This window comes from Oenanthe melanoleuca, chromosome 1A (genome assembly GCF_029582105.1).
Source record: "Oenanthe melanoleuca isolate GR-GAL-2019-014 chromosome 1A, OMel1.0, whole genome shotgun sequence".
In the NCBI taxonomy this organism is placed as follows: Eukaryota; Metazoa; Chordata; class Aves; order Passeriformes; family Muscicapidae; genus Oenanthe; species Oenanthe melanoleuca.
The window spans coordinates 31232443-31258244 of NC_079334.1; the positions used below are offsets into that span (position 1 = coordinate 31232443).

The window sequence follows — 25802 nt, forward strand, 5'->3', positions numbered from 1 at the left end:
AAATAGAGACTGAAAAGAATGCAGACACAAAAGCATATAGACAATTATGAGCAAAGTATAGAGAGTTTTGTAGGTATGCCATGGAGTACAGTAATATGAGTAACAGAATGTCAAAGAAAAGGTAAAAGAAATATGTTTGACAGAGTTAAAAGAACACAGTAGCCCAAACAGATACATCCACTCTCAGGAATATATGAGAAACAACAAGGCAGAAGAAGCTTGTCTACAAGGATGACTAAGAAATTAGTACCAAGGAGAAAAAAACAGCATTGGAGCTTATCAAGAAAGTAGAAATGGCAAGGGAAGCATCTAAATTTTCTCAAAGAATGTGCATGTAGCAAAAATGAATATGTGAGACACTGCAGAACAGACAGAGCAAGAAAACAAGTTATGAAAATAAGAGCATTCAGACAGAATACACTGAAATTATCAGTTACATCTGGTGCTTCATTTTGACTCTGTTATGTGATCTCATTACTGTTTATTGAGAGAGTTTATAAGACCATGACAATACTGCAGCAATGTAAATAGCTTTTTTGTTTGTCAGTTTTCTTATTTCTGAATTACCAGAATGTCTTGTTAAGGTGGTGGGCAACTCCTTATGAATTTTAACAACAATTTGAAAACTTGGTTTTGACTAGCCCTCTACAGTTGTAGCAGACACTTCAATTACAAATTAATAGAACATAAAGGGATCCTAAGAGCTCAGTTTTTCCCAGAGAGTGGGAAGATCAATTACAAGCCTGGAGAAGATCTCTAATGGGATGTGGCACTCTAAGAGATAAGGCAGTGTTCTTGGTCAGCCCATGCTGCAGCAGCATTTGGTTAACAAAATGTTCTTAGGTGAGAGGTACTCTTAAGCAGCAAATTTGACTAATGAAGAAATCATGACAAGTGGAGAGGGAATAAATTAGGCCATGCCTAGGGCAGAATCAACAATACCTTACAATTTGTTATCTGAAATCAGCTAAGAGCCTCCCTCATGTGGTTGTAGGATGATTACAGCTTTCAGATTAACTCAGAGGATGTAATATTTAAAGTAATTTTTACTCACTTTTACTACCTAAATTCAATGGAACTATCCAAGAAGCAAAATAAATAATTATTAGTTCCATTAGTTGCAAAGGTAGATTATTAGAATGATTCTGATAGATAATTTTATTCACAAACTTTTGCCAAGTTTGTAGATTCTTTCACTCTGTATAAATGGATAAAGTAGTCTTCCAATTAAAAAAAAAATGTGCACAAAATGTGCACAAAGACGTCAGCAGCAAAATCTTCCATGAACTGAGAAGAAGGGCAAATAATGGAAATTGCTCTTCTAAGAGATTTTCATCAGATTTATCACTGAATCTTTGCAAAATAACTTAAAGAATCCATATGGATTTAACAGTGCCAGACTATTTGAATTTGTACCTACCTGGATCACCTCGACCATTGCCTACAGCTCTTCTGTTATTAAAAATTAGTCCTTTTCTTTATCTAGTCCCAAATGTAGACAATATTGCATAGATTACTTCATAATACTAGTGCTTTTCAGTCTCTGAGTGAGCTAGGGAAATGAACTGCATGTATGCTTTGATGACAAGCAATCAAATGTTTTAGATTTCATATAGAGAACTGTGAAAGAATCCAACAGTTTAAAATCATAAAAATATCTTCCTGGCATACTCATTTAAACGTGGTTTATCAGATGATAATCTGTGGTCTCAATCTAGAAGCCAGGGAGGTAATCTAATGTACATTCCTTGGCTGCCTCCAAATATAGAAGTTAAGTTGGACAAACACAAGATATGTTATGGAAACAATATGGAAGGAGTAGTTACTGCCTGATTGGATACCACATTCTTAAACTACTCATTAATATGTGAAACTGAAAAATTAAAATTTTTGCTATTCATTTGTGTTGTGCAACACCTGTAATTCAGAAAACATAAACAGAACCTTACAACTTTAAAGAGATAATATGACAAAGCTGTACACAGCAACAGATGCTTATCTGGAAGCTTATCTGGAATATCATTTGGAAAAAAGACCAGATTTTTTCCCACAGTGGCATAGCAATTAGAACTCCAACTCATCCATGGCTGGAGTTCCCAGAAGATTCTTCTAGGAAGAATTGACAATCACAACAAAAGTAGCTTTTTTCTGTTACTAAGAAAATATAGATCAATGGTCATTCATGCAATGTGTAATAAGGACGAATAATATGTCCCAAATTGTTCCTCTGACAGCTAAGCCAGATTATCTGTTTTGGGGTCGTGCATTGGAGGAAGATGGGTTGAGTTTTTTACTGGTTTTTATTTAATTTTTAAACTAGTATTGCATTGCTGTCTAAAAATTCTAAACTTTAACTACAAATATTTGCTGACCTCTATGAAATATCTTTATTATTGTGCTCTGGTTCTAGTGATCAAGGTCCACTTCAGCTGCTTTTTACCTTTTAAATTTTTTTTCCTACTTAAGCGGCATCAAGTATAGAACCACAGAATCACAGAACCATTAAGGTTGGAAAAGACCTCCAAAATCATTAAGTACAACGTTTGACCAACCACCATGTCAAAAGCATAGCACTAAGTGCCATATCCAGTAATTTTCTGAACTCTTCCAGGAGCGATGGCTCTACCATCTCCCTAGGCAACCTTTTCCAATGCTTAACTACACTTTCAATGAAAAAAAAATCTTGCTGATGTCCAACCTGAACCTCCCTGGCACTGCTTGAGGCCATTTCCTCCTGTTCTGATGCTGGTTGCCTGGGAGTAGAGACCAACCCTCACCAGGCTACAGCCTCCTTTCAGGGAGTTGTACAGAGCAGCAAGTTCTCCCCTAAAGTTCCTTTTCTCCAGGCTAAACAACCCCAGCTCCCTCAGCCAACCTTTCCCTCATCCAGCAGGTGAGTCATCTGTTCATAAAATGAGATCAGATTGGTCAAAGCAGGACCTGCTTTTTCTAAACCCGTGCTGGCTGGGCCTGATCCACTGACAAGAGAACTTTTTTCTGGGGAGGAAAAGGTTAAACAAGAAGTCATACACCAGTGTAGGAGAGACAAGCTTCCAGCCATCTTAAAAGAAAAAGAATTTAACTGAGAGGCTAATACAAAATCCACAGGATGAGGGAAATTCCAAGTTAAGCAAGAAATTTGTACTATTGTGCCAAGACATCTTTAGGAAGCTAAGACTGTTATGAGTCACAGCCACTTAAACACAGTGAGGTGCAATAATGTCTGCTGTATTTAGATTTGAATAAGAATTTCTATAGAATATTATGCACCCAGGTTAACAGGAATATTTCTGACATTATGCCAGTTTTACTTGGCTGCAAATTTTCTGGTGTCTTGCCCAAACTTTTTGTATTATCTTACTGTACAGTAAAAATAGTTGAAGCAGACACAGCATACATTTCATATCATTAAAATGCAGGCCACAATTTTCTTTAACTACATAAACAAGAAGAATAACAGAAGTGGATTATTAACAAATAAAGTGGATTATTAATAAATAACAGAAGTGGATTAGAGCATATAGGCCTTAAGGCCATTAGCTGATGGGACTGGTCTGCTGCAATATAAGCCTTGCCTGAATCACTCCCTATTATAAGGCTATGCTACTTTAAGCTCTCTCTCCCTTGCAATGCAAGCCACAGTATTCAGTGTACTTGATAGTATTTTCCATGTTTTTTTCTTTACTGAGAAGATACGTGGGCAGACATATGAGGTAACATACTTCTCAGTTACTTCTACATATCTAGAGTTTAACTTTGTATTTCAGCAAGACACTCTAGCTTTTGTGTCTAGGCAATGGAGAACTATAAGTGCTTTTACAGTGAGACTCAAGTAGCCTGTTTTTGAATTATGCTTTAAGAGAAAATTTCTTTCCATAAAACAATGAAGATGACTAACTCAGATGTGGCCTTCCATAATTATCAAATGGATACCATCACTGTTGCACTAGTAGAAGACAAATGTTTTATATGGAAAATAAAAAGGAATAAATTTCCACACCTGAGTATATTAAGGATCAAAGCTGTTCAGTGCTGTCCAGTTCAGGTTCCAACCCAGCAGACATCTTGACAATATTAAAGATCAGTTGTATAACTCTCTGAATGCAAGCTGGTTTAACACTTTGCATTTGTGAATCTCAGGTCTAAGGCAGAGGACTTTGACAGCATATGGAACCAGAAAACATACTCTGACAGCTAGTTTGTTCCAAAAAGATCTATTAGTACCTTATCATTACCTGCAAATAATGAGATCCTTACACAGAATGATCAATAGGATATAAAAGATGTTTGGGATTATACTGCCATCTCAGCATAAAAACTATAGGTTTAATGTGAAGAGTTTATAATTTCTTTGAATCTAGAATCTTTAGAGTTGCTGTTGCTTTGCATTTTCTCAAAACTTAAAATTTTGCTTCTATGTCAGATGTGTAAGTATATATAACATTGAAAATTGCTTCTTTATAATTCCCACTTCTAAGTGGCTGCTGGTTACTTACTTTCTGGTGGATATGAATGTTTATCACAAACAAAATTATTTTCTTGTACTTAGCATACTTAAAACTACTTTAAATTAGAAACCCAAAAAGGAAACAGTTGCAATTATAACACTGAAGACCTGGAAATCCAAAAGAAAGAAGAGAAATAGCAGTGCTAAAACTAAATCCTACAACTTTCCATATGCAGTATCACTAAGTACAAGATAAATGAACCTCATTTCAGTGGAGATGAAGGCAATAGGATGGTAACTTCCATGGGAACATTAAAAGACAATGTTGACATCTATTTATTCAGATGCATTTCAATCTGCTTTTGAATATTAGAAGGAATAAAATCTCTCTTGTAGTTCCTGCTTCAGTAGGGTTAAACTCAAAGCAATTGCCTCAGAGTGTGAATTGTCTCTCCCTGTTAAACTGAATTTGTAGAAGTAAACTAGCATGAGCTGTACCACACAGAGTTCTAGGAAATACTGGCAGTCTAATGGTTACAGTTTCCTGATCTGGAACTGCCTAGCCTTAGGATAAGGTGTATCCACTCTATTTAAATGCTGAAGTCTCTCTCTTCTACCAGACCTTCAAAAAGACCCTGATTTACTCTCACCACTTTCAGAAATGAACCTGATGGAAAACACAACTATGAATGTGGAGATTCTTTTCACATGGAGAATATCTGATCAGGATCACGTTTTTAGTATAACATCAGTTTTAAATCAATTAAATATAAAAATACTTGTTTTGATTGATAATTTTGATTATCAATTTCCATTAATAATTTCCTTACTGAACAAGGAAGGACTGGCTGTCAGTGTGCTGTATGAGAAAGAGTAGTCAGCTTGATAACCTTTTTACTGAAAAGGGATGGAGTGACATATTTTCAGTCACATTTTTGGTACTGGAAACTATGGTTTCTGTTCATCTGAAAAAAAACCCCGTGATTTTAATGACTGACAGAGAAATACATATAGGCAAATTATATACACAGGTTATTTTTGTGCTTGATGTAATAGTCAGAAAGACAAAAAAAAAAACCTATATGAGGTAGTGTCAGGAGGAGAAAATTTGAAACTATAAAAACATTGGGTAAAAGTTTTTTCAATTTTTTTTAAACTAGAAATGTACTTTGAGAATATTCCAAGCATTACATTAAAAAGCTCAACAACCATACATCATATTGAATAATCTGAACAAAGTGAACATAAACATATCCAAGAAATCCATTAGAACTACAACAAAAATAGGATAGCAAATTTGATATGCTCAATCAGACATCTGACTGGATTAATTACTAACATAAGACAGACAGCATATGGAGAAAAGAAGATATAACCTAATAAGTTTTATTCATTGAAAAATTATACAGGGTCAAAAAACAGAATATATTTATATATAAAAAAAAAACTAGCTGCATGCCAGATACTCATTACTTTTTTATTTTTTTTAATAAGGTAACATAGCAGTACCATAGAAAACCATGAAGATTTCAATATAATAACTTTAATTTCTTATACCCTCATTTCCACAAAGCATGGTTTGCTGATTACCTGTCTTTTTGTCACCTACTCCTTTTATTGTGTTTTTTAACTATAGATAATTTTCATCATATTTACTCTTAGTCATAGGTATTGTATTTAAAGTAGAAAAAAATGTAAAAACTTTGCCTACATATATCTGTACAATGATTTTTCCTTTCAAAGAGCAGAACACCTTCCAATATTTTCAACACAATACAGAAGAGTTTTGCAAAGTTATGCAGATGAGTGCAGCTTGTGATACAAAATACAAGTAAATAAGGGTGCATTTTCTAACAACCATTTAGGTCTTTATTAAGTCCTGCTGTCAACTAGGGTCTTAAATGTTTAAATATTTCTTGTAGTATCAGTATTTGACTAATATGTTTATTAATATATTCCAGCAACATTTCTATTAGCATATCATATCAACAATTAATGATTCTGAGAAAGGTTCATTGACATTAGAAGTATCTGAGAAGAACCAGAATACAATTGGATGAGAAGCTGGATAAGCTTTATCTATTATCACAGTAAATATATAATTTAAAAATTTAATGATTTACTTTCATATATATCAAACTGTTGTTTTCATAAATTGTTCTTACATAAGTCAAAATTTTTAACCTAAGATTTTCCCATGAAGAAAAATCAAGAAGCACAAAATCCAGAAATACAAATTCCACATCTAGAAAAAGAGATACTTGAACTGAAAAAAAATAAAATTTCTGTTTACCATAGCTGTCAAATATTCAACTTCAAAATCCAGTAGAATGGTATTTAAAATCAGAATATGTTGGTTTAAAATGAGTTGTTTTTACTGAATCACACTTCACCTTTATTCAAATTAATGTTTAATGTTGTGCAAACAAAGCTTTTAAAAGAGAAACACTATTTTAAGAATGGAAAAATTACATGAATTTAACCATTATTTTAAGTGTTGACTTACCTAAACTTTTATTACTGCATTTTTTAGGTTTCATTTTATGGGCCCTCTTCAGCATTAGCTGTGCAGTAGAAATATCCTTAAAACCCCTAAGGGAAGAAAATAACTTACTAAATATTTCACATGTATTATGTTACACCAGCTGCATATTATTGTATAATACACTTTTTGAAAAGAATACTGGTGTGCAGTACTGATCCATAGTATGAAACTTTCTGAGTTACAGAGATAGCTGCAGTTCTTATCTCAACATTACATTAATGCAACTTATTAAGATAGTTTCTCAGACACATACAAAAATAATTACAATAATTTTTATTTGGTAGAAAACAGAGATTCTTCAAATATGGAACTTAAAAAAAGCAAGCAACAACAGCTAACCATACTATACCTATTCTTGGAAGTCACTGTGTAAATAAAAGAGATTAACATACCATTCTTCTGATATTTTTTCCTCTTTTTCAGACATAAATAAAAATTCCTTTTTTTCTTTCCAGTTAGAAAGCTCTGTCATTGTTTCCTTCCCTGTCCTGGAAACAAAGTATAAGAGCAGTACTGAAAGGTAAGTAAATAAGACAGGGTCTGGGTTATACACTATTTTGAAGCTTTTGTTACACTGCAACTTGTTTGTGCCTTTTAAAGGTACTTTTGAAGCTTGGAAATGATATTTAAAAAAAATCCATTTTAATACTCCATGAAGGTTTTATCTTGGAGAGTAATAAAAGTCTGCCATCAATTTGAAATGTTTACATTTCAATTACTTGAGGCTTATTTCAGTCCTTTCACAGAATGCAGCTGTTTAAGAAATCCCTTTTAATCTTTATCTAGTCTTAAAGATCTTTATTTCAACAATCTATTTTAAAACATATACAAAAAATAGAAGTTTTATGACTTATAGCCAAACCTAAATAAATAAAACAACACATATATATTCTTGTATTTCTAATTATGGTAGTCAATGAAAAATAACAACTGAATTGAATATATTTGGTTTTAGGAAGTAAATATATTTTAACTCCAGTAATATCACATTAACCAAAAGCAACAAAAGCATCAGAAAATAGCCTCTTCTTCTCCTTTTTATTTTTTTTTTGGTCAAATTCAAATGAACAAAATACAATTTAAAACAATATAATTTAACTTACCTTCTATGAAAAAGGATTTTTTCTGCTGAGTATGCATGTGGTCTGTTAGCACACTGCCAAACTTCTTGTGGTGCTAATGGCAAACTATTTGAAAGTCCTCTGGAATCTGAAGGCCCAGAAGACTTCTAAGAGAAAGAAAAGGAATGCAGCTAATTGTCCCCGTAAGTTGGAGTTTAAAATGTGCAGGAAAACCTGCACCAGGTTTTGCAGAGTTTATCACTATAAATGAAAGGATTCTAAATGGTGATATGCCCATTACAGACCTCACTTTCAACTGACTGAATAGGACAGTGACTTTAGTTACACTTAACATCCCCAAATAGAATAAATTGTACATTTATAAGACTCCTTTCTTTCTCCTAATTGTAGGAAACAAAACATTAGTAATACTGTGCTTGCAATAAGAATACAAAACCCTACAAACACAAAAAGCCAAAACTTCAAAGTTTATCAAATATCTAGCAGACATTACAGTTCGATGACCTTTAGCTGTTTTGAAAACATTCAGCTGTTGTCATATAATGCAGATCTTAGTATTTTTAAAGTAGTTTGTCAACTGGTAATTTTTAATCCATTGCCAAATGTGCAGATGAAGCACATCATCTTTTTTTTTGCTACTGTGAAGTAAAGTGTTGAAATAAATCCAAAATAAAGAAAAAAATAAGCAAATGAAAGAAAATCTAAAAGAAAAATTGCATCTGGAGATGAGGAGAAAGTCTGAGACTTCTAAAAGTAATTGTGTTTTTAAGTCACTAAATTGTCGTATTAATCACCCCAGAATAGCATATCCTTAAGGAACGAATAAAGACTGAAGACTAAGTTGTTTCTGTGACATGTTACCTTTGGCCAGTGCAGCTGGTTTGAGAGCAGGAGTGTTTTTGAAGGGAAACGGGTGGAATCTAGAGTTAGCCATTCCTTCTCTAATGCAGCCTGCATGAATGAGCAAAGTCAAATAGTGCACTGATAAAATCAGTTTAGTTTTCATAACTCTTGCAAAGTCTCTTTTAAATTGTCCTACATACTTTGTACATCTTTTCAAGTTGTATATTAGAATTGCCACCTGCAGAACAACCACACTCAAAGCACCTCTGTGTTTTTTTATTTTAAACAAATCAGACCAACAGTCCTTGAGGATTGTGGAAGTCCTTTCTGGATTTTGGTTTTGCATAAGATGCAAACCCTCCTTCTCGAATTCCTGTATTTTATTCCAACATTTTTAGTAAATCCAAGTTATTATAAAAGACTGCCAAACTCTGAAAAAATACAGACCTAAAATACTTAAAGACATAAGGAACATGAAGAGCTTTGTGTGCTTTTTTTGACTAACAGAATTTTATGTCCAGATGTAGGTGCCTGATTCTGTCAAACTTGATTTTATTGAACTGAATTGGTGAGTAATTTTCACTGAAATTTGGGATTAAAAAAGTAAATTCTATATAATGCTACACACTTCAATTACACAGTTTTATTTCTGATGTAAAGGATTAAATGGGGAACTAAAATAATGGCTGGAATGAAGAATGGTGATAGAATTTGTTACCAACTGGTGTCCTTAGCATTTTAAGGCAGAATTCAGTTTTCTTTCATAAAAACAAACTCTAGACTGTGTTTCAAACCTATATGACTTGTTTTTCTTCTAGATCCTTGAGGCTTTTTACCATGTCTTTTCAATATATTCTGATAAGAAAGAGAGTCAAATCACGACTACACAGCAAGTAAATATCACTGAAGAATTTGGCTTGACTTACAGGGCTCAGTCATTCAGGTTCTTTTGGATACCTTACTGTGTAATTTGTGTAAAGAGGACTTTGTAAGGCCTTAGATTGGTGAACAAGATCTTCCAAGGCCTTTGAAATTCTGAGAGAAAAGAATAATATTCCAGTATTCTGAAAGGCTAGTTCAGGCACTGGTCACACAGTTTGGTGGCTCTAAGATCACTCTTTTTGCTTCCATTCTGACCAAGCTTTGAAAAATAATGCTTGATTTTATTTTCATGTCTTAAAATGGATTTTTTTTTGGATTTTACCTCTCTAATGTTTGTAAAAGAAAGCAAACAAACAAACAAAAAAAATCCCAAACCAAACAAATCCCCCAAACAAACAAAATATCAAAACAGAACAAAAATCCCCATGAGAAATAATACTCCAAAGGTGTAGCCAATTTTTTTGGAACAAGAACCACTTAGTAGTACACTGATTGAATCCTTTTGCTTTATAGTTGTACCATAACCCAATTAAAGTTCTTTACTCTTAATATTTATGTTGAAACTTTTCTCACTAATATTTTCCTAGCCCAGTGTTTGCCATTTATTAACTTAGTATTACTAGTGGTTTTATTTCTTTTGTAGCCTATAAAATGTATTTCAATATTCTAAGCATTGAAAAGAAATAGCAGAAATAATAAAAAAGTATGAATCAAAGGTATAAATATGCACAACAACAACAAAAAAAAGACAACTGATTAACCAATAAGTGCCTTTTTTATGAATGTAAGCATATCATAAAACTATACCACGCTGATGTTTGCTTTGTCCACAAAAATAAACACATAACTGATTTTCAAACACTCCCTTCCACTATGTTTTGCTTGGACATTTTCACAGCACTAAGCTCAAGGAATTTCTGTCTACATCTTCCCTATAAACAGTCTTAATGAAAAATCTATCACAGATTTACCAACACCTAAGGCTTAAAACTAGATCTGCTTGTACTGATATTGTTCACTAAGATTAAAAAACAATCTGAGATGAATTACAAAGCAATTAAAATGACAGGTTTTGATTGCATGGTCTACACAAACAGCTATAGGTGAGCTGTATTTATATTTATTTCTAAAGTCAAATTAAGTAATTTCCTAAATACTGAGATATACAATGTGGCTTTACACATTTGTGTAAATCACATACAGTTGATTTTACACATATTCGTTCATCTGAAGATATGTTTTATGCTTTTGTACCCTCCATACTTTATTTCTAGTGTTTGTTTCAAAAAGTCTGCATTAATAACTTTGTTTCAAGTTTCACAAACACACAAAACATACATTGACCTTTCTAATCTTTGTTGCACCTGTTTTTTTGTTGACCCATCTGAAACAAATATTTTAATTTTCAAACACAACACAATTATCTATGATAACACTCTTCAGGAAAGAGGTGTGAATCTATTTGATGTTAAGTTTTCTTCCTAATTTTAATAATGAAACTTTCATATTACTAGCTATTTCCATTTATCCATTAGGATCAATAACTTTTTATCCTGATTCACAATGCATTTTTATCCTTTGAGACACTAGTACTGCAGGGTTCCTGCTTTGATTTTGTAGCTCATTAATAAACTCTAGAGGCTTGGGGACTTTTTTTTTCACAGCTTATAATATTTTTCATTTTGTTCCTCCTTCATTTTTCAAGTATTTACTCAACTGCTTCTTTTGCAAAATGTAATGACAGTTGATATCAAGCATCAAACTTCCATAGTCTCAGAAACAGAATCTAATCCTACAAGGAGCAAAGTTAATGAGAATGGTTCTGCTAAATAATTGGGTCTGGATGAGCTGCTAAAAAGTCTTAGTTGCAAATGTTATTTACACAGTCTAATCCTAGACATCTTTTATATGCTCTGGATTACATTCTGGAGCTAAATAATCTTTTATAATAGATCATGACTATACATGTAATTAGGGCTGTTCTGAGTCACATTTACACCATGAACAAAAACTAGTTCTCAGGACAGTGTCAAACTTACACTCAGCTTTGAAGTGCTTCTACAAGTAACTGCCCAAACTGTGAATAACACCATCACATCTTGCCTTTCATCTCCCTGAGATCAAGGAGGATCACAAGAGCATAATCGAAACCAAACCAATTCCTGAAACTATACTATGGTTTGAAGCAGAGGATGCAAAAAGGCATTAAAAATACAGGCTGAAAAGAAAGGCCAGCATTTGACATCTAACTCTGTTCTGGTCAGAGCAAATATCCATCTACATCAGTACTCTGCTTCCAGAAGGGTTCAGTAGCAGCTGTTTAGGGAAAGAATGCAAAAAGCTGGACATGATGAGGACAACCCTTCCTTTAGTGCATTCTTTTAGACCTTGGAAACTGGTGGTTTAAGGACTTTCTGCCAAAATCTAGGGAAATATTCCTCACCCTAAACCAGTAATCTAATTTCTAACGACAAATGCAACTATCTAGTCAGCATGTTTCCCATGTCATCTCTATGTCAATCTAGAAAGATTGACAATCATGTATACGACTCATGATGTAAATGCTGAAGTGGTGGAGATTAACTCCAAAAGGACATCATGCTGGATGCCATGGGAGCTGAAACTACCCTGGACCTCAGAATCACCATCTAAGAAAACAGTAAAAGTATCTTCGAAAATCAGAGAAAACTCTCTCTTCATACTTTCTTCTTTCATCCCCTCATTGACTCACTCACTGTTTTCAGGACAGCAGTGGTTTAGTCAGGAAAAAAAAAACTCATTAATATTTAAGTGCATTTATTTATATGGTATTTTAAGATAAAAACAAGTAAACTACCCAACAATATAGACAAGCAGATGAAAGCTAACATCCAAAACACACCATTAACTAAGAGTAATGACTGGCTTCTGATCATTATAACCTAACAGGAAGAATGGCAAGAGAAAAAGGATCTTCTATTAGAAACAGTATTTCCACATTAGAATTTCATAGAAATAGTGTGCGGAATCCTCTGCTTTGAAAAGAGATTCACCTTCATCCAGTTCACCTGCCTGGTTTTATCCAACAAGTTTTCCTGTACTTCTTCTCCCCTCTGGGAGGCCATTAGTGTCATTCTTAGGAGGAATGACCCTTTTTCAACCAGATGTTACAAAATATCTGGCCTCTCCATTCAGTTTGTTTTCAATGAGAATACTGTGTAATTAAACAAATAAATGAATCAGAATCAATCTTTCTATTAGTCTTCTCTATAGAATAAAAATTTGAATAAAGTTCTTTAGGCTAGTGATGTCCTTAATTTCTATTTTTTAGTGAATATATTTAAATAGTGCAGTTAAAGTCTTGTTCACTGGAAGACAATAAAAATGGTAAAAGCAAAGACCAGTGAAAGGCAGAACCCTCAACATCATTCCATGACTATTTTAAATAAGCTTACAGAAAATCTTTTGGGGCAATACATTCCACATGAAGAACTGCTTTTCCTGATGTTAAATATCCTGTAGGTTAGACACTTGCTCAGGCTGGGAGGAGGCGTGAAGAAGCAGAAGGATCTTATGCTGAAGGTTACCCCTCTGGATACTCACAGCCAGCCCACTGAACTGCCTTTCATCTGGCAGAAAGCTGTAACTTTTCTCTTGGTTCCTGGCAAACATATTTCACTCTGTAAGATATTTCACTTAAATATCATGCTAGACCAGGACAATGTATTTTATTTCTTTTTAAACTAAACTTATTTCTGCCAAGGCCTGAGTATTTGGTAGGAATTTCTTCTCTTAAATTCTAAATAAGTTTTTAAGAATTTCTTAAGAAATAATAGATTTTGAGCTCTTACTGCTGAAACAGAAGAACCAGATCACTTTTCTATGCTCTTTTGTATATTGTTGATAGACTGTGATTGAAAACTTCCTTTGAAATTAAAGATCTGAATATATTTGTGTATTTAGCTTTTTCTTTCATCCAGTCCTTTGAGGAATCAGATTACTCTATGGACTAGTTCTTCTGTGAAACTCAAGTTCATGTGTAAAGCCTAGTTCAATGTTAGGAAGCTGAACATCAGTTCAAATCCAGACTTTAGAAATAACTTCCAAAGCTAAGAAAATGTCAGATACAAACATCCTCAATTGAATCTTCTATTAGCTGCAATATTATTCCACTTAGGGTACACAAAAATTCAATCTAAATGCTCACTTATGTAAATGCATTTAATAATATTATTAAAAAACTGTAAAATCTTTTTAATTAGCTTAGAGGATATACAATTTACAGAAAATATATATATGAACTTCAAGCAGTAGGAAAAATAGTTCTTTTCTCTGAGTTTGTCTTCCAGTATTTTCCACATATTTTATGTGCTAAAAATAAATAGGTTAGCACCCTAATAAAGGTTATTTTAACCTTTGGCAATGCTTCTCTTTTAACCTTGTCTTTATAAAAGACAATATATATACATTAGAAATCTGGATACAGCTGCATTCTTATGACTGCTAAAACCAAACAAAGCTTCAAGCCAAAAAAGTAGTGAGTATCACATGAATTCCAGGGAAACATTGCAATGATTAATTGACCTCAGGAGATTTTACAAACTCACAAAAACTGGTTAATTACTAGAATACATTCTTGTAGGAAAATGAGAGGACATGAAGAGTCAATTTCTAAGAAGGATATATTAATGATAACTGGAAAAATCATATTCTGTTAACAAAAAGATTAAAGAAAATTTTATTGTAGAATGTGTTCCCCAAAAGTAATTTTTCCTAACTTTTTAATAAGCTTGAAAAACTAGCTGTTCTCTAAAATTCTAATGCATATATATATATATATATATATATGTATTTATTTACATTTAATACGTCTACCAATGTGTTTACGCAAATGCAAATAAATGACAACTCATTGTGGAAAAGTAAATGAACAATGAAAATTTCAAGGACCACAAAAGTTTTTGTTCAAATATAAGGTTGAATGTCTATATACAGAAATAAATCTCAAAAAGTCTTAATCTTATTGCAGTTCATGTCCATCATTCACAACCTATGTGACCTAAACTTTTCTAAAAATGCATTTTTGTCTTACACCTGACAGTGCTCAAAGGAAGCTCTTTGTCCTTCCTTTGAACACAGGAATAAAAAATACAGATGGGTATATGGTAACCTCAATTTCAGAGGTTAGACATGATTCAAGTAAGCATCAGAAATGTATACCTGAAAAATCTTTTGAGATATAAATCCCCACCCATTTCAATAAACATCAAGCTCTTGGAACCTTCAAGCCCCCCCTCAAAATGGGTCTAAGACCCCAGATATTTCCCCACTAAAATAAACAAGAACCTTCAGGACTTCTCTCTGACTCTGGCACATGACAGAAATTTTTGCTGCTCTGTTTCTATAAACTTTTTCCCAAGTTTTTCTACTTCCATGAAAACAAAGAAACAAAACGTTCAAGGGGCAATGAATTAAAAACTTAAGAAAAAAAATCAGCCAAAGAACCCCTCAACCCTATCTCTTAAATACTGTGAATTCAAAGAATTTTGAAGGAACATCACCCAAAATGTTCAGCTTAGATAATGAATACTAAAACACAATAGAAATGAAAACTGTCTAAGGAAGGGAAGTCATGCAGAAGCACAGGGTAATAAAAAAATAGACTAGCCACAAGTTTATAGTCACTTAACCTTTAACATGTTTCAAAGTTCAGGTCAAATGAAAGATTAGATTCAATTTCAAGACAACTTATCCTTTTTGCTTAAAAGTCCCTATTTCAGGAACAAGAACAAAAAAAGGATTTGGAAGCTAAAGAGCAAAGAAGGGCTAAGTTATAAACATAGATTTTTTAGAGTATAGGTCAACCAACATCTAATTGCAGTACAAAATCCTTCATTCTAAAGAGGTACATCTAAATCATCTCTCAGATTCACTTATACTGTCCTTCTTATATGTCTGTAGCACCGTCTCTTCTATTTGAAATAAAATATCCACAAATGAATCTGCAAGTTGAAATTTGTTCACTCATAACTGTATTCTCAACAGCTTAAATCTTTTGGGACATGTAATGATACTCTTTGGAAAGAGGCTGATTCTTCGGGATCTTTACCTGGTTTATAAAATGATCAGTAGCTACTCCTATATCCATATTAAAAAAAAATGTTTTAAGTATTTTTCATACCAAAAAATTACTAGAGTGAGTAGAAGGACAGTGTTTAGCATTTAGGACTCCTTAGCCCACTCTTTTCTAGACAGAAACTTAAATAGTTTTCAGCTAAATTAAGACTATATTATAGCATATGAGGTGTTTGGGGTTTTTTACCATTGTTTCTTCATACTGTTAGAAACTAAAGCATTGCATGAAATGTCCATTATGACTGCACATCCTTTTCTGTGGGACTGTTTCCTAGCAAGTCAGACCCTAGCCAACAGTATTGCTCATGTACTGGACTTTGCACTTGCTCTTGTTGAACATTATGAGGCTCTGGTCAGCCTGTCTATCTGGCCTGTGCAGATTGCTCTAAAGAACACTCTGATCCTGAAGCATGGCAACCACTGCCCTCATTACAGTGTCATCTGCACACTTGAGATTGCATTCTGTTCCATCATACAGGTAGCTTATGAATTTTCTTACTATTTTGGTCCCCCTACAATCCATGATGGGCTCCATTAATTGCTCTCCACCAGTAATAAGGACTGTACAGTTTTGCACCACAAAACACAACTATTTTAACCTGGTAGTGCAGTCAATTTGCCAATGACCTTATTGTCTACTTTTCCAACCCATACCTCAATAAATTTTGGGAATAAGACTCTGGGAGACAGTCAACTGCCTTGCTAAAATAAAGGCATACAATATGGACTGCATTTCCCTTATTTCATAGTGCCTGTCACTTTGTGACAGAAAACAATGAAGGTGATGAGTCCTTGGTAAACCCATGCTAGATTTGCACAATCACCTTTTTTCATGGGTTTAGAAATAGTTTCTGAATGTATTTACTCTAAGCATTCCCAGAAAGTGAGATAATGTTGATGGCTTCTAGTTCCCTGGAACTTCTTCAGTTTTCTGAAGATGAGTGCAATCTCTGCTCTTTTCCAGGCACCAGCAACCTCCCCAGTTGCTGTGATCTGTCAAAGATGATAGAGTAACCTCAAAATGATATCAGGCAGCTTGTTAAACCCTCTTGGATGCATCCTATCTATTCCCCTGGACTTTTATATGTCCAGGGGAGTTAAACTGTGCTGCACTTGGATAACATCTGTCTTCTTCTAAACCCAAAGGATTTCAAGCTCCAGGCAATGAGACATGCAGAGATTTAAGTGTAGAGGATCACAGAAGCTGACATCTCACATTCCTCTTTGGTTCCTCTGTAAGAAATGCAATTTAACTCAATAACAATATTCACTGAATAAATGGCTTCTTTTCACAGTGCACAGACAAACCAAATAGGTAAGCTCCAGAAATTTGTAAATAGGGACTAATACAAAATCTTTTTTAATGGACATCAATGTATGTGGACGTGCTAAATATTAGACGTTTAACTAAATATTTTAAATACAATCTATATCTATACCAAAACATCAGTTTCAATACTACATAAAAATTAGAGAACTTAGGGAAGATATATTCAATGACAAAAGATCTTTAGCTCAGCTTTCAAGACACTCCAGATGGAGATGTACTTACTGAGAAGGACTTATGACTGTATTATTGCTTCCATTTATAATGACACTTTTGGCTTAGAAAAACTTTCCTTTGAGGCTACAGTAGTGAGTAGAAACTTCAAATAACTAAAGCTTTTTTTTTTTGCACTTACATGCGTTTTTCCATTGCTTGCCTTGCTTATTCAATTTTGATGCTTGTCTTTAGAAAGATAAGACTAGGAATTATAATTAATGATATCACTATTCTTTGGTATGTCACAGAAGCTAAATGTAATTTAGAAAAATACTACACCATTTGCAACATATAGGTTCCAAATGATATCTGTAATTCCATGCATCCCTAGTAGGTTTTCCTTTGGGAGGTATTTGTTTGAATTTAACCAAGAACTGGATAGACACAAATGATGAAGACAGGTTTTGTTTAAAAATTAACAGCATTTCAGGTGGTAGGAAGAACTGAGATCTCATGGTGGAAGACCAGAAAGCAACCAGAGCACATTTTGCATGAGCTGTGAAGCTGGAGTGTTAGCGGTAGCTTTTAGTAGCTATGACTGTGTTTATTTTTTCAGGTACTGACTACAACAACCTACTTCTAAGCCCAGAACATCTGAGACAACTAGAAAATGATATTATCAACACTGCTGAAAAAGGTAGAAGATTTATGCATCTGCAAATGTCACAGACTATGAAAGGCATGCAATCCACTAACACAGCGGTCGAAGCAACAGGAACATATCAAGTGATTATTGATAAACAATCAACAAAACAGATTGATCCTCCAATATATTGCTTAGGAGAGAGTTTTTTTCCTCCTTTTTAGAAGAAGAGTATGGAGCTAATGATATTTTCAACAGGCATTTTTTTTCTTTTCTAAAACATTGTAACTTAACGTGAAATTTGATGAAAAAAGGATCATATTCTTTGCAGCATACAATACAGAATGGCTGGAGGCTGATCTGACATTTATAAGCAATTACAGGAGCTAGACATACATAAGAGTGTCAAGATACAAGAAATGTTATGGGGACCTTGTAATCCATGGGCTACACTTATTTCCTGGACTAGCCAGAAAACAGTAATCACTGTCACAAGCTCAGAATCATAAGCTCCAGTCTGAGAAAAACCACATTAAGGAGGATTATCAGACAAGGAAACAAAACACATCATATGGGTCTAGCTTGGACATATGATATGAAAATTAATGATGGAAGACATGAGGAATTTCTTTTTCTAATTACTGTTTACTTATTAAGAGTTAGCACACATAAACTAGTTCTTACTCTTCCCACTCCTCAGAAAAGAAAAAATGAAAAGAAAGAAAAATGAAACAGCTACCTACCTGCTGTGGAAGACAAGTAAAAATTAGGAATGGCTATGTGTCTGAGTGTGGATATGCAAAAAAAAAGAGATGGAAAATCCTGGACAATAATTTCAAAAGCTGTCAAAAAGTCTGGAATTTAAAAAATCTATATAATCAAGCTAGAAAAAGATCAACACTCTATCTCAAGGTAACTGTGTTATCTCCCTTGATGAACAAAGCAGCAATGGATTTCTATCTAACTTGATTGCAATTTATAAAGTGACTTTCTTTTTGAAAAAGTATGACTAAAGTGATTCAAATTAAATTAAAAATGAAGTTTTTTAAATAGAGTACTTACTTGGTGTGTCATGTAATCATCAATACTGATATTTCTCTTTATGAAAATAAGACATTCAGTGTAGGAAAACAGTAATTTAATCAGTGGTCATTGCTCAGGGTAAAGAATTGTCTAAAAACTCATCATATTTAGTTTATTAAGCTTTCTGACACCTTGGCAAGTTTAGACTTTTGCATTTGGCTCACATCATATTTACATTCAAGAAAACAATAACACTGATATTTAGTAGAAGTAAGAAGTAAGACTGTGTCAAGCAAATGTGCTGTCAGATTTCATCCACCAGAGGTAAAGTGAGCTCTGCCTTGTAGATCATTTGCTACATGGATGGACTGCTGATGAAAGGTTGCCTTAAGATCAGCCTTCTGGAGCATGTAGGCTGGAATTCTCCAAAGTCCACATGAAAGATGTGAAGATATCACTAAATACCAAGCTCATACTTTGTGAAACATCTGTGGGCCAGATCTTTCATGTCATCTGGGACAGCCTGTTTGACATTGCACAATCAAACACACACAAAACAGTACTGCCATCACTGCCTCTGAATGGCTTCAGCAATGTATGGGAGCTGATATGAATACAAGAAGGTATCAGCAATGGTTTGGATGAAATGACTAGTACTCATGATATTGTTAGAAACATAAAGCCCATACCTCTACTCAATTGCATGCAATCCATTTTCCATGTGATATGGTGCTTAACTTGTACTAAAAATATACTATTGTTTGATGGGCATAAATGAAGGGAAGATCTTTATCAAAGACTAGGTTTTCCCCTATGCTGCTTCACAGCTTCACCTTCCATGAAACACTGGGTACACTGAGTTTATAATAAAGATATTAAAATTTTTGGTGAAGACTGATGCCTAGCGACTTTTTGCGCTGTGATATTTACAGATAGTTTAGATAGGTGCTTGCTCAGTGATTTTGTAGAATGTTAGATAACACTGAATAAAATCATGACTGAAACCTACACAACACAAATAGTGAACTATTCAAAAAATCTTTTAGACAAGACTTAAGACATTTGTATCAGTTTCCAATAAGGAAAGGTTTTTCAGCCCTTCTCTCTCATTTCACTCACCCTATAGAACACAGAAATCTGCAGTACAAAATGGTATCCAAATATTTTTCTCTTCCTTCAAACCCTAGCATATGGGATCTCTTAGCCCAGCAATATGTACTCCTCCCTACACACTTGTTTGAGACACAACAGATAGCCACTGATACCATGTGTCATTATTTGGCTCTGCTTCAGCACTTTGCTATAAAACACTGAGACCAGAAAGGAAGGAATAGGAAGTATAGACTGTTCCAAGTTTCTGCTGCTTGTTTCTCCAGAAGCAGGAAGTCCACATGATTTGGTATTACCCAACCAGAGAATGAAACAGCTACAGACACATGGAAACAGATAACCTAGTACTGAGTACCTAGTCTGGGCTAGACAGAGTAGAGTATATGCCCAGTATTGTTATGCCACACATTCCTCAAAGTCAGCATTTCAGCACAGAAAACACATACACTTGGAAAAAAAAAAAAAAAAGAAAAGAAAAAAAAAGTCAAATATTGCAAATAATTCTAGTTGCAATTATTAATGTGGAACATTGAAATATTCACTCACTGAAAAAAAAATAACCTTCACAGACATATACACTTTAAATCTATCAAATACACTGCTCTGTAGAAAACAGATGTTATTGTATTTCTCATCACAAGAAGCTAAGGGCTTGAGTAACTTATTTGACATCAGTCCACAGTTCAACCTTTGAGCCTGCTGGGCAAATTAAAATGTCAACTCATGGTTCACCTGTCATCGTCTGAACCTAAACACTTCCTGAGAACTTCTCCCTAAATCCATGCTTTATTTCATTCCTGATAAACCCAAAAATAATTTGGGGGCAAAAAAAAAAAGTGTGGCAAGACCAGAGGGTGATACAGTACAAACCTCTCTGAAATCAGCCGGGTTTCTTTCTCCTGCCTTCTCCATCCCTTCCTTTTATCCCTGGCCTCAGGAACACCTGTCCAAACTCGATTATCTTGTTGACAGAAAGATGGAACAAAATTGTCTGTGTAGTTTTCAGTTAAGCGATTAAAAAAATCCCAAAACCAAACATGACAGGGTTATTTGGGCCAGACAGAGAGAAGCAAGAATGGCTCAACTGAATTACTGTGTGTAAAACTCTTGCCTACTGGCTGAGTAATTCAAAACAGGATATTTTCCTTCTTTAACATATGAACAGATACTTCCTTCCTGTGTGAAGAAATAAAACCTTCAACGTTCTGCTTTTTATTATTTTAGAAAGAAGCCAGGGATCAGAGAACATCAGCTAATGAAACTGTTTTGTATATGTATTTCAAATTAAAATGAAAAAAATCCTAAAATTTAAGCCAGATCTCTATGTTTACACACACACTTTTCCCGTCTACCAAATGATTCTTGGAACTTCTGCATCAAACCTTTTGTATGCTCTTAAATAAAGCAGTAATTCTGAAAATGTACCTTTAAATAGATGTTAAAAAGGAGAAGAAAAACGTAAAATTACCCTAAGTCATCACCTCAATGGTAATAATTTCATAGAACGCCCAGCTATTTTCTATGGAGAGGAATTGGCAAAAGAATCCTGGTATCAGATGGCCAAAGACTGATCAACTATAAACTGCACTGCAGCAACCAACAGCAAACTTGGTTTCACTAACTCCATGATCCATCCAAACATCGAATTATAAATGGGACCTAGTCCTGCCAGTAGCAGGGCTATTGCATCAATCTCCTTTGCAACATTACAGTGGAATATTGATAAATGGCTCTTGCAACGACACAGCAGCTGAATAAGCACATTCAGAGACAAGGGTTCATGAAAAAAATCTTAGTTATATCCTCTTAGGTCTCAAAAGGCCATATTGCTGTTAGTTTTCTTTGCTTTACCTGAAAGCACTGTGAAAAAAAAATAGGCAACCAATGAATGTGAACAATTAGAGAAAGCAGTTCTCCAGACAAGTACATAGGTGACTCATCAACAGCTGCCTTGTTATTTAATATGCATACTAGGTCTAGAACTTCCCATACAGATTTTCTTTTGAGGCTATAAAGAAAAAAATTCTTCAAAGATTCTTTTTTTGTTCACAGAATGGCAATATTGATCCCATTGACATTTTATAATTTTTACCTAAGTATAGCCAAATTCAGTTCTGAATGTCATGTTATTCCTCAAATTCCTCTGGAGCCCACTTTCATTTCTTAGAATGGAAGCTTCTCATCTAGTCTCAATCCTTTTGAAACTGAAAGAGAATTTCTAATTCTATATAACTTGTAAAAATAACTAGTAACAATTTCTGATTATTGGGTATAACAGAGCTACTAAGTGTGGGCTGTAGGTTTTTTTTTCTGATTTACCCATACTTTTCTTCATAATTTACTACTGTATTTAAACCTCTGATTTTTTAGCACACTACACATAAAATAATAAGCCTGTTTCACCTTTTATTTTGGGGATCTGTTCTTTTTACTGGAATATAGCTGACACTCAGTGTCACAATATTTTCTAAATTCATCTCATTTTATCATGAAAATGAAGAAAATTCACATTAAAATATTACTGAAATTGTAATTTTTTACAAAACTACTAAAATATACACATTTTGGAACAAAAGGAACTGTTTCCTTATTCTCATTTCATTACCCTTTAGCTGTAAAAATACATGGCGTTCTACAATGGGTGTGACATTAATGGCACAAAAAGTACCAAAGCATCTCAAAGAGCAGGAAGCAGTTAATCCAAGACAAATACATTTAAAACAGCTATAGGTATGAAATACTTTATTTCTGGACATTCAATGTGTTAATTCTAGCTTTGGTAGTACTTTCCATTTTTTTTTTATTTCCAACATCTACATGCTTGCTTAAGAAGAATAGCGAAGACTTTATGCTAATTACTGTGCTTACTTCAGAAAACGTGAAAGCATCCACATTTATTTCTTCATATTCATCTTCCACTTCATCACTTTTAACATCTGCAAGAGCACTGGCCAGTTTCTTTCGCAAAAGAAAACCCTTCCAAAATGCCTAAACAAAAAATTTAAAGCATGTTATACATAGCCATAGATCAAACCCAAATCCAGATTCTCCATGTTATCCCATTAGAAAGATAAAACATCTTGGGCCTTTGTTTAATAGCTCAATGATCTGTTTTTTGAACTTTATGTGACATTTAAAACTACAAGACAAATTAAAATGCCAGCATATGTCTAAAGCTTAGAGTACTCAAGAGGCTCTCCACAAGTAAGCAGAAAGGAATCCTGCAACTCCCTCAACTACAAACCTGGGTCAACTAATTAATTATTTGACAATTCCTTCAGGGACTATTATAAACTGAAAGGAAAGGCTACATAAGAAAAACCTGAGTGCCAACTTTCAAATTACTGAGAAAAAAAATACAGATGTTCTAAATGTCTTAGTTTACAAGTGGCAATTCTTGGAGAGATCTTATGTAATTGATCCAGGTCAGTTACCCTTTTTTAACTAAGGTCTTTATTAAAAAAAACCCAAAACAGTAAGTATAACAACGTCTAAGAAAAGGAGACCATTAGAAATTAAAGTGCTAGAAAAATAGAAAGGCTGTTAGGAACACATGCCAAGCATAGAATTGTGTCCAGCAAAAACACTTCAGAGATCAAAATGAGATAGACAGAATTAAGAAAACTCTATACAAGACAGCAATTTCCCCCCAAATCAGTATTTGACATCATGAGAATTCAAGATGCTCCAAGTGTTTAAAACACCATATAAAATATCTCACTGTCACAGAAGTGGTGTTGTACACCTTTAATGGCTCTGCAATGAAGGCACTAAAATAGGAAGGGTAAATCTCATATTCTGTCTTAACATTTAGATTATTAATTTGCAGAAAAAGTCTGTCTAACCACATAAATTATTGAAAATGCTATTATTTTACAGACATATTTCCTGATTATTATAAAATGATAAATGTTTTAGAGCTGCTTTCTTATAATTTCATTGTTGTTATTTTCCTACAGACCTTCATAAGCATCCAGATAAAATACCCTTATATTGCTGAGTGATCAAATGACAAATATATTACATTCAACAAAGACAAATAGTTCTTACAGATTAAAAGGAGAAAAGCAATCCTAATGATATATGCAGAAGGCTAAATTGTGAGGCAGCTGCTAAGAGAGATGTATGAAAGCACCATGTCAGGGCTCAGTCATGATCAAAAAGAAAAATCACAGGATTTTTTGATGTTTTTAAGAAACATGTTTTTAAGAAATAAAAGCATTTCCTTACTGTATGAATTCATTCCATTTCTGTCTATGAAATTCAGTTCTTGTTGCTTCTTTTAATAAGATTGTGACAGATTGTGGCAAAGGCTCAGAAAGGAACAAAAAGATAAAGAGAATTACGAAGAAATGTGAAAAGAGACTAAACAGATTAAAATTTTATTTCCAAAAAGTGGATGTAAGGATGGATGTATGCAAGATCTAAAAACCTGTAATATGCACAGAAGATAAACAACAAATTACTTTTATTTTCATATGCACTTTGGGAGTTACCGTGTTTGAAACAGAAGAAAGGAAGTACATATTAATCACTATGTAGATTTGTTAAACACACTACTTAAATATATAGTATAGGAGAAATACATAAGTAAGTTCAAAAATGGATTAAATAAGTCTATGGAAATCAATTGTTAATATGCTAGCTACATTTTACTCCACTAACAAATTTTTGCTTCTAAATCACCTTGTCACTTTTGAAATTTGTATATAAGACTTACTTTATGGAATGTTTCCAAGTAAACTTGAAATATGAAACTGATAGAGTTTACTTGCTTCAACTTGGCAGGCAAATATTGGTTACCATACTAAACAGAGTCAAGATGTGGACTTCAGCTCTTGGTAATCCAATCTGTTAACTGTTACTAGCTCAGTATCTACCACAGGACAGCCTAGGCAATGGGCTGTTCCCAAGGACAATACAGATAAAGCAATCCTGGGCTTTGAAGATGGGAAGAGAAGGAAAGAAATGGATAAGTAGGATAGAAGAGACAGGAAGATTATTTAGCCACACAGATATCAGACACAACGCACTGGTTACACAGCATCCATCAGTTTCATAGCATAGACAGGCCCAAGTAAGAACATGGGCACAGTATCTCTTAAATATAATACTAGAATTAAATCAAGTAAAAATAATTGGTGAAAAAAGGGAAAATATTTTTATATTTCAATAAAGCTTTTTGTAAAGAAGTATCAGTTTAGAAACATCAAGCTTATTAAATACAACAAAGATGTTTAGTTATAAAACTTAATAAGATAATATGCAAAAATAGAAGATGACACACAAAACCAGAAAGATTTTTTTGTTATCAAACTTATAAAAAAAGAAAATACCATAAACCAACCTGGATTACTGTGGCAGCTTCATGTTTCTGTCTCAAACTTTCTACAAACTGATGATTCTCTGTTTCATTGCAGTCATTTTTCCTCTGAACACGGTACTGCCCCCAAAAAGACTGGATCGAGGATGCTGCCATATGTAGTCTTATGGAGAAATAAATACATTTATGACCCACATAGCCTGACCAATACAAGTGGATTATCATATCTGCCAAACTTCAACCATAAAACATAGCACTGTTCTTTGAGACAAATGAGAAGTTGTGCCACTAAACAAGAAATTACAAT

At 33.8% G+C, this 25802-nt stretch overlaps 1 protein-coding gene across 1 annotated transcript in view; it reads right to left on the minus strand.

Moving 5' to 3' along the window:
* The window catches only part of LRRIQ1 (leucine rich repeats and IQ motif containing 1), a 98872-nt gene that overhangs the window by 38896 nt on the left and 34174 nt on the right, over positions 1 to 25802 (minus strand). The window contains exons 16-21 of the mRNA XM_056515839.1: positions 25520 to 25658; positions 23041 to 23160; positions 8936 to 9025; positions 8096 to 8220; positions 7385 to 7480; positions 6954 to 7039 (exon numbers count right to left, since the gene is read on the minus strand). Coding sequence (XP_056371814.1) covers positions 6954 to 7039; positions 7385 to 7480; positions 8096 to 8220; positions 8936 to 9025; positions 23041 to 23160; positions 25520 to 25658 — 656 coding nt within the window. The remainder of the gene's footprint in view (positions 1 to 6953; positions 7040 to 7384; positions 7481 to 8095; positions 8221 to 8935; positions 9026 to 23040; positions 23161 to 25519; positions 25659 to 25802) is intronic.